General features: G+C 29.6%; 3 protein-coding genes across 3 annotated transcripts in view; 1 reads left to right on the top strand and 2 right to left on the bottom strand.

Annotated features, from left to right (window-relative positions):
- The window catches only part of LOC108686323 (elongation of very long chain fatty acids protein AAEL008004-like), a 34546-nt gene extending 31805 nt beyond the window's left edge, over positions 1-2741 (top strand). The window contains exon 5 of the mRNA XM_018191583.1: positions 1094-2741. Coding sequence (XP_018047072.1) covers positions 1094-1273 — 180 coding nt within the window. The 3' untranslated portion in view covers positions 1274-2741. The remainder of the gene's footprint in view (positions 1-1093) is intronic.
- A 2158-nt stretch (positions 2742-4899) lies between these two features.
- LOC108686329 (NADH dehydrogenase [ubiquinone] 1 beta subcomplex subunit 7) lies at positions 4900-6897 on the bottom strand. The gene is made up of 3 exons (XM_018191590.1): positions 6701-6897; positions 5215-5383; positions 4900-5128 (listed from the first exon to the last, which is right to left on the bottom strand). The coding sequence occupies exons 1-3, from the start codon at positions 6810-6812 to the stop codon at positions 5044-5046; spliced, it is 366 nt and encodes a 121-aa protein (XP_018047079.1). The 5' UTR covers positions 6813-6897; the 3' UTR covers positions 4900-5043.
- Positions 6898-7372: 475 nt separating this feature from the next.
- On the bottom strand, positions 7373-8869 carry LOC108686330 (probable U2 small nuclear ribonucleoprotein A'). The gene is made up of 4 exons (XM_018191591.1): positions 8639-8869; positions 8517-8557; positions 7794-8370; positions 7373-7586 (listed from the first exon to the last, which is right to left on the bottom strand). The coding sequence occupies exons 1-4, from the start codon at positions 8718-8720 to the stop codon at positions 7546-7548; spliced, it is 741 nt and encodes a 246-aa protein (XP_018047080.1). The 5' UTR covers positions 8721-8869; the 3' UTR covers positions 7373-7545.
- Positions 8870-10233: the final 1364 nt, after the last annotated feature.

Genomic DNA, 10233 nt, shown 5'->3' on the forward strand with positions numbered 1-10233 from the left:
TATAATAATATCTTTGAGACACATATAAAATATAATCTTTCAAAGGTAAACGCATTCAGAATCAGACACATTCGCTCGCAAATCCCGTTTTATGTAAATTAGATTGAGGATAGGATTAAACACGATACTGAAAGAATCAATAATAAAGTAGTGCGAGTTTTTACTGACAAATTCATGGTGAATTTAACTATCCACACGTCGGAAACTTGCCATCGCACACCTATCCGTATACTTTCTATAAATCAGTCAACGCATGTTTGACATTTATGTGTGACGACTCACTCCATTGACTAAGAATCTTGTTTTTTTCTCACGTTTTATACTGATCTTCAAAGATAATTTAGACATGAGAAATATCTAACTCTCGTAAGGTAAATCTTACACAAAGTTGTACCAACAACAACGCTCGCACGCTATAAATATTGTCTCATTCACGGACTGGCCTCTCGGTTGTTGTATGTTAAGAGAGAACGATATGCGCTGGATATATTAGATATATGAATAGTTATTGCTACATACTGCATTGCGTTCTTTCTTCGAATCGCTTAATGAATTCGGTTGCAATACAGAGTTGATCGCGTCAACCGAGTAATATGCAATGCACGGCTGTGCAGAAATCGAGAAAAACATAATGCGCACGGTGTAAATACATCGATTCTCTATTAAACATGTATTTTAAAAAAGACGCAAGCTTAAATCAATTATGTCAATTAATTATGTAAGTTGATGATATATTATAAGATTCATCTATACTATTATACATAATATAATTTATACTCTTATATATAATTTTTATATAAATATAGAAATTTTAAGATTTCTGAATTTAAATCCAGAGTTCTGGTGCTTCCAGATTTAATTTGGATGATATTCATAGTCTATTCTTATTTGAAAACCGTCTTAAATAATATCTTAAGATGCTAACACGACTCTCTGATTAGTTCATGACATCTTCTGTACTTCGAACGGTCTTAAAATTGAGATCCGACTATAAATATCAGCTTTTGACTTTCGATAGTTTTACTCACCACTTATAAATTTTAGTGTCCGATTGTATTGTTAAATCTGCTGAATTGCTGAATTGATTTTACAGGTGCAGTTCTTCCTGGTGTTTGTGCATAGCGCACAGGCTCTCATCTTCGATTGCGGCTATCCCAAACTGATTGCGACCCTCCTTCTACTTCATGCGACAATCTTCTTCGTGCTCTTCTCCGACTTTTACAGGTCCGCTTACCGCAAAGGAAAGTCCGCAAAGGAACTCAAGGCTGAATAGAACACACGAGGGAACATACGAAAGGGAAAATCTTCGTTCCGACGAACGAAACACGCAATATACACGTACACACATATCGCGTTGAAATGTAGCTCCTTTCTACACCGGTGAACTTTTATGCTCGTTAATGTACCGACAGATGAGGAACTCATTGACCAGTCATATACTTGAAAATTGAGTTAACAAAATGAGAAATTTAAATATTTAAATATACACACGTTTAAATCTACGCGAGATATTGAAATTCCTAATCTACTCTGAAAATAATAGAAGTATAAATAGGTCGATAAAAAGAAAACTATGGCCGTCAAAAAAAATTATGCCGACAATAATTTATAATTCTTATACATAAATAATTACAAAGAATTGCAAATAGCGTAGGGGAAAATCTCAGTCAGAAAATTTGACAATGGGAAAGAAGGGTTGGTTAACGGGTTAATGCTATTATATTTCTTATCTGTTTGCCAAGGACATACAATGAAAAGTCTGCGATGACACAGGAAGGATCTGTCTATTATTAGAAATGCCTTTACGTCCAGTGGCGATCAAATGTGATTGTTTGATTGCTTTTGCAGAGATAAATTGTATTGGCTTCCGATATATGAACATCACGTTGAAACATTTTTCCGATAATCCGTCAAACGTTTCATTGGTGCGGAAAACGAAGATTTCTTCCTCACAGAAGAATATTTTTATTTGTTACCCTTTGTACCCTTTCCGGGCATGTATCTTCCACAGGATATCTCAGGTCTCGCGCGCACTTTGGACTAACTTCAATAGCTTTAAAATGTTGCCTCTATTATAATTTTAATCGGTCTCCATCGCCCAATTAACATTGTTCTTTAAGAGTTTAAGAAACGTCGCGAGGAATAAATAAAATAAAATAAATGGTAAATGTAACTTTCTCCTTTTTGAGAATGAAAAAATCTAGAACTTTGATGCTGCAATAAACACAACAGGGAACATAGAGACGAAACGAAGCAATAATAAAATGTACACAGCTTGAAAATTACATTGGTTACAATTGGCAAAATACTCTGCCATAAATCAGTCTTAAAAATTGTGCAATTGTGTTCGATATTTGTAATTTAGAATCAATGTAATGTATAAATATTAAAATAAAAATTTAAAGACTCACACGCGCGCAATATGTCTAATTCTTAAATAATTCTGGAACCAATTAATTAATGTAAAACAAATAAAAATATATCTAAGAAGCTCATCTTTGTATTATATTTAAAACAACCGAGATTGCTACAACTTTTCAATTCGAGAAATGGAGCAATCGGGAAAGGTGCAATGTACGCTGGCCAATGCTATAGAGACTCCCAGATACCGCAGTGCGACATAGATTACGACAGACTCTTACCAATAAATTTATATCGAAAAATAGTTAGAAATATGTGAAAAAATGCATGTGTCCACATCGATGATACATGATACAAATCCCGTCTTCTTCAAAAATCATACATGGAAAGAATAATTTGCTGAAGTATTTAAAAATTTAACTAGCTACAGAAAATAATTTTATTGGATTATCAAAATAATTATGTATACTTAAACGGGTTTCTAAAATATAAAAATTATTTATAGCATTGCTCATCATGTTTCATATATAATTAATTTAACGGTCCAACAAAATTATTTTCAGATCTGATTAAATTTTATATATTTCTGCAAAATTGTTCTTTTCGTACGACTTGTCATACGAAAAGAACAGTTTTATTGACATATTCAAAAATTTAGCTAGATATAGATCAGAAAATAAATTTTGTTAAATCATCAAAATAATTTTGTAGAATGTTCAAGCTGATTGCTAGAATGCCAAAATCTTTTACAGCATTGCTCATTATGTTTGAGTGTTTCATACAATATAATAGTTTTGACAGTCTAACAAAATTATTTTTAGATTCGTATTATCTAGCTAAATTTTTTGATGCTTCAGCAAAATCATTCTTTTCATATGGCTAAACAACAATTCGCTTAACAACAACTCGCGTTCATATATTAATATATTAATATGAAGGAAATTTCAAATTTTAATTTTCATACATATTTTATTGCTTCGATTCGTTAAACTCACCATTCTGTGAGGCACAGAGAGGCGATATATGTACATAGAAGTATATTTATATTATTTGATTTAACGGAGAGAATTATCTCGCGAAACCACGCTGATGTTTCACCACTTATTCTACTTCCGGGATTACGAATGTCGCGAAGAGGCGATAGAACCGGCGCGGACGCACGGTCCGATGCCGTCGGAGAAGACCCGCGGAGTTGCACGTCCGCACGACGCTTCCCGTTTTATCGATTTCCTCGATGAAGCTGCGCAGCCACGAGGAGCGCACGAAACGATACCGCGAACAATGCAGGACGATGGCCGAGGGGCGATTACAATAAGACTCTTGAGGTTTAACAGTTGTATAATAAGACGATAAGTTATTCTTTCGACGCGAGACAATAATCTTAGGGTTACGGCTCTCGCATACGCCGATCGCACGTACGTGCACCGTCTTGTACATATTGTATCTCTCGTTTTGTAATGATGAATAAAATATTAATTAAAATATTGACTCTGAATATGAATTCTTTGAATCTGCATCTGCAAATTAATTGCCTAACAATCATGAAAGGTTTTTAATTTTAAGATATTAAAATCTTTTAAAGATATTTCTAAACGAGCATGTAAAAAGTGAGAGCATTAAAAAGTGTTTAGTTTTGAAAAGTATCTTATTCAAAAACACATAAAGATGTTCAATTTTTAAAAGTACATTATTTGAAAACAAAGATATTTAGTTTTAAAAAATGTTTTAAACTGAAAACGTTTTATTTTAGATAATGTTTAGTTTCTATAAAAACAATTAATTTTATTTCATTAAATTTGCCAGTTTTGCGAGAAAATTTTCCAACGCGACATTTCTCATATTTCGATATACCAAAACTTATTAGCATCGTAAGTAATATCTTATGTTTCAAAATGCTTCACTGTAAATGTTTATTAAATATCAATTAAATGTTTTGTTTTTCAAGGCGAAAAAAGCAAAACTTTCAATTATCATAATGACATTTTTTTCGTTTACTTATAAGAAAAAAATTAATACTTTTTAATAATTTAAATAGTTACGTAGTTAAAACTTTTTTTTAATAATTAAATAGTTAAATCTAAACATTGTTTAGATTTAAAACATTAAAATTGTTTAAAGCTAAATCATCTTTTATTATTAAACGTTTATTTTGGAAAATATTATTTAAATGTAAGCATTTTAATACACTGCACTTTTTATAGTAAATCGATTATAATAAATAACATCAGCTTGTTACATAATTATATGATAAGTACACAAACATCTCACAAACTTTTTTATCGCTCTGTAAAGTATGATACCTTACATTTTTTAGGATACATGTTATGGAATTATCTGGAACAGATTTCGATTAGAATTTATTTCTAGATTTCTATATTATGTTTTCTAGGGAAAACGGAATAATTCCGATCGGAATTTATTCCAAATAGTTATCATAATATGTGCTCAAAATCCGAAATAATTTCCAGTAGTTCGATCTTAGCTTTGAATTTTATATTAATCTAATATAAATTGTCAAAGAGTATTACTGCGTTTATCTATCGTTTTATAAAGAAAATTTATTGTTAAATACATTTTATTGACATAGCTTATATACATTACGGGACACAATTCCCTTTTTACATATGTGCAATCTAAATTATCGACGACGACGAATCAAATTTATCAAAATTCAGTGGACTTTTACGCTGCTGCTGCTTGTTGTATTCTTTTTTCTCTTTCAAGAAGACGACGTTCTCTTTCATACTCTTTCATTCTTATGACGTAACTGTAACAGATACAATATTATTATTAATGTGTATCTTGAAAATTTATAATATGATACAGATATTCCAAACAATATGAGATACTTACTCTTCAACGTAGCACTCATTATATTGGTGTCTTTCATGCGCGCACTTCAACATGAAGGGATAATGACGTCTCTTACACTCATGTAATTCCATATACTTGTGGGCACAATAATCGCGTCTGTCATAAGGAATCTTGAAAGCCATCATATCTTCTTCTGACAATGGCACCTCTGTAAATTTGGCATACTAATTAGAATCTGGACGAAACACATGTCCTGATATCTAATTAAAATATAAAATTTGAATCATAAATGCTATTGCTAACCAGATATAACTCTTCAGTTAACAATAAATATAGAAAATTAAAACGTAACATATTCTAATTTTTTAAATATAATATTAATGATAAAACAATCAAATAAAATAACAAAATGTCGTATTAAAAATCAAAACAATTATTCACAAATTAATTGAAGATAATTACAGTCATATGAAAACATTTGAATTTTTAACTTACTTTTCATGGATAAATCATTCAAGAACATATATTCAAGTGAATTTCTTTCCGATAAGATATATTAATATTTTCATGCACTTTTCATATATCCAATAAGCAAAATGTTAGTAGCATAATTCACTAGTATATATATTTGAGAGCAGAATGTTATTACAGATCAATATTAATTGCATCTACATTAAATTTAACCAAGCCAGCAGAAACTACAGATATATAATCTAACAGTAAATCAGCAAGGAGGTTGTGTATTTTAAAGTGAGATGAAAATTACAAAAATTAATTAAATTCACTAGAATATTTATAATTTCATTTGTCAATACCTACCTAGTGAATTTGTTTATTTTTTATAATTTTCACTTCATTTCAAAATATGCAAAATGCTTTTTATTTAGTGGTACAAGTCAACGCAAATATCGTTCTATCTTTCACATTCAGAGAATAACAAAAATAGAAGGACACTTCTATCAACTTGTATTACCAAATAGAAAGTACTCACACAACTGATTCTCTGATCTCTGGAGATTGATTCAGTATCTTGAAACAAGATGAAAATTACAAAATGAGCAAATTTACTAAAATATTTATAATCTTATTGGTCAATGCCTAGAAGTTTGCTCATTTTTGTAATTTTTCCTTTATTTCAAGATACGGAATCAATCCTCTGATTCTTGATTTTATTTAATTTCTGCAGTCAATCTATTATTATATTCTACTAACAAATTCTATTATTTTTGCTGACATTCTACCAACAAAATTGCAAACATTTGGAAAATCTCTTTCAAATTTTGAGTATTTAAATATTTAATCATGGAGGTAAGATAGATGTTATGAAGTCCATTACAAAATAACACATAATGGCTAATAAAATTCAGTCCCATAAAAAAGTCATTCGGTCTCGATAAGAGGATCTATCAAAACCATAGGACAATTAACAATTAAATTCTGATTCCACGTCTAGACAATCGCAAATATATATTTATTTGATAATAAAATAATACACGATACAAAAAGAGGTTAAGTTCGAACATACCTCTGATTTTTCGACCATTAGGAAATCCATACATCGGATCGAACGTCGGTTTACCGTCGGACTTGGGCATTGTGTCGGGATGCGTTATGTAGGTAGCGATGTAATTACCCATTATTTAATTCAAGTTGTATTCAGCAAACAATCGAAAGAAAATTGTGCACCGTGTTGGATTGGACTGACATCTACTCATCTACTGATCTAACTTATGTAACGTATATAACGTATTGACATATATCGTACACAAAACCAAATTACATTGATTAATTTAAATAATTATTTACTTATATATGAATTATTAAATTATTTATTTGATGGATTGAAAATTTAGGAATTCCACATCTGAACAATTTTGTTAATAAAAACATTTGTAAAAAAAAACATTTTGTCAAAACTAAATAAATAAAAAGTTAAGAAATTTCTTACAAGCTGAACTTTACAAATGCAAATATATATTCATATATTTCATATTTATCCAATTTATTTAAAAAAATCAAAACTTTACGTTTTGATGCTCTACAAATTCATGTAAAATGAGTTTATATATAATTAGGGAGATTTAATAATAAGAATATCAATCGTTTGAAAATACTTTATTAATCTGAAATAAACATATTGATATATTAAAATAACGTTCAGTGTAATAATGAGGAATAGTTACGAAAATCGCTTCCAGGCTAATCTCCATATTTTATTTTTTACAAAAAAGTAATCTGTATTATTTCAAAGGAGTAGTAGATCTGTGTAGTATACAATTTTTTATCAGCATATGTGTACTATTATCACGGCCTACTCCGTCAAGCTGCATACTTACAATAGAAAATTTGTTTTTCAACTTCTATCATAATTTAATCATCATCCTCTTCCATAGGTTCTGCAGCTCCACTACCTGAAACATAATATGATATAAAATACAATATTGTATAATAGAATCTAAATTGTTTAATAATCTTTTTTCTAAGTCTGCATTTATGTGTATAATAATAATTGTCAGTATTTGTTGATAATTAACAATATTGACGATTAACAATATTATTGATTCTGTAAGATCTACAATTATTTATATATATATATGCAATGTATAAGAAACTTATACCATTTTGCAATCTTTCATCGCCTGGTATGTGACCAGACTGCAGCAATTTACTAAGCCTCTGTACTTCCTCCAGAGAAGATGCGTTTGAAATGGCCTCTCGAATTTTATTACGTTCCTCAGGAGTGGTCAAAGGTTTGTCAGCAGCTGCACCCGCCGTTTGTGCCTTCACCTTTTTAGCTATCTCACGTGCCATCTCTTTGCCACGTTTGCTTCTAAAGTATTCTGTTGCTGCCTCACGCTCTGCCTGCTTAATTTTTCGAAAATCAAGCAATCTGAGTTGGGGAAATCTGTAGACAATATACTGTCTGTATTGTGGCTTAGCAGAAACTGGATTTTGAAGCAGACATAAATTTGTAAGATTCTTCAGTGGTATCAGAGGCTCTAGATCACCCAATTCTTGTATCATATTGCCAGTCAACATAAGACATTGCAAGTTCGGTATATACTGTTCCAGTCCTTCGCCAATCCTGACGATACGATTGTTATTGAAGAATAGGGTCTTTATCCTTTTCAAAAGTGGAAAACCATCCAGCTTACGTATGTCGTTATCAGAAAAGTCTATTGTATCAAACTGATCCTAAAAAAAAATGAAAAATAATGTAGTATAATGTAATAGTTATGTTGTAATAAGACTATATATTTTGGGATTAAAAATGTAGAGATTATAATATAATGATGATATTATAAATATAAGTTATTATTTCTTCTAAAGTATATACCTACCAATGTTGCACCTAGGTTTTCAATGGTGGGTATCTTATATCCTGCAACACATCAGTGAAACAAAAATAATGGAATGAATGCGATATATATATTATAACAACAGATTTTCGTTCGCAACAAACCTCGGAGATCTAATTCGCGATCTCGCACGGGATTAATGTACTGCATAGATTGCTCTATGAGTTCCGGCGTCAATTTCACCATCTTGAATGGTTTTTATTATTTAACCACTATTTTTATAATGATCTACTTTCAAACATTAAACAGTGCGACCGGATGTATTATAAATTACAAGCACTCGCACGTCTTATCGTGTGCGTCGCCCGATTTGATAAAAAGAAGTTTATATGTTTAGTTAGGTTAGGTTAGGTTAAGTTAAAGAAGCTAGAAGCAACTAGCGACATCAACAACAAGGAAATTATTCGAAACATTTATCGATATTAGGTACGATAATAATTTTCCTTATCTATACTGTATATAAACGTATTCTTAGCAAAGTTGGTAAGTTACCTTTTTTTTTTTAACTATTTTTTTTAATTTATTATTTCAGAATTTCAGTCTCACAAATAACGGAAATGACAAGTATGTACTTCATTTTGAAAATACTCTATATTTTATTTACCTGTTTTGTTTATATATAGAGGAAAGTCTCCTTATGATATAGGCGCCTAATATAAAATAGCGGCGTTTCTGCTAAACTAATAAATGCTATTAGTTTCACCATGAATTTATTGCTCTTGGATTGAAAATTATTTAATAGAAAATTCATTATTAGATGCCTGTTGCCTCATTGTAAAACAAGATTTTAGAATTTAAAGATGAACATTTAAATCTTGTTTATTATTTAATAAATAAATATATAGACAATAAATTCTTTATGTAGTGGTAAGGCCGTACTAATAGAAAAATGCAGGATATGTTGAATTGTTTAATTACAGAAGTTAGATTTGATGATCGTAAAACCATAAGACATAGGAAACCATAAGGAAATCGTAATATGAGATACCTAGAATATTCTTAAGATGAAATAACTCATGCTCCTATGTTGTATGAAAATCGTTAAAGTATAAATGTTATTGTATAATAATAAAAAAAGACAACTGGAATGAACATTGAATATCTATATTTGCGATGTCTGATTCCAATTATCCAATCAGCAGACAATGTTTTTAAAAATGTTTTTAAAAATATTTAAAAAACATTTTTAAAATATTTTTAAAAACGTTAAAAATAATGGGTTGTCATCTTTTTTTAATTAAAAAACGTTAATTTTAACATTTGAAGAAACATTTTATTAAAAAAACATTTACTTAACGTTTGAAGAAATATTTCTTTTAATATTAAAAAAACGTTTTTTAATGTCAAAATTATTTGAACTGAATTATTTGAAAATTAGAAAAAATAACAATGTAGAATTTTTTTACATTTATTTTTTTTATCGACAGTGCCTAAACATTAGACAACTAATTTTATTAATTAATTCTAATTTTTAATTATATTTTAATCTTTTCCACTTATCGATCGGGTTTTAAATCTGGGATTTCAAAGTTATGAGTCTTGTATCCGTTACGCCATCTATAATTATACTGAGAAAAAAATATAGTTAATTTTAATAAATATTTAGTTCTGTATTGCCAACTGAACATTATTTACGGTAAGTAAATATTTGTTCAATAAAAAAAATGATTGTTAAATCAAATTAACATTTCTTTTATCA

The sequence above is a fragment of the Atta colombica genome, unplaced genomic scaffold (assembly GCF_001594045.1).
Source record: "Atta colombica isolate Treedump-2 unplaced genomic scaffold, Acol1.0 scaffold175, whole genome shotgun sequence".
Classification (NCBI taxonomy): Eukaryota; Metazoa; Arthropoda; class Insecta; order Hymenoptera; family Formicidae; genus Atta; species Atta colombica.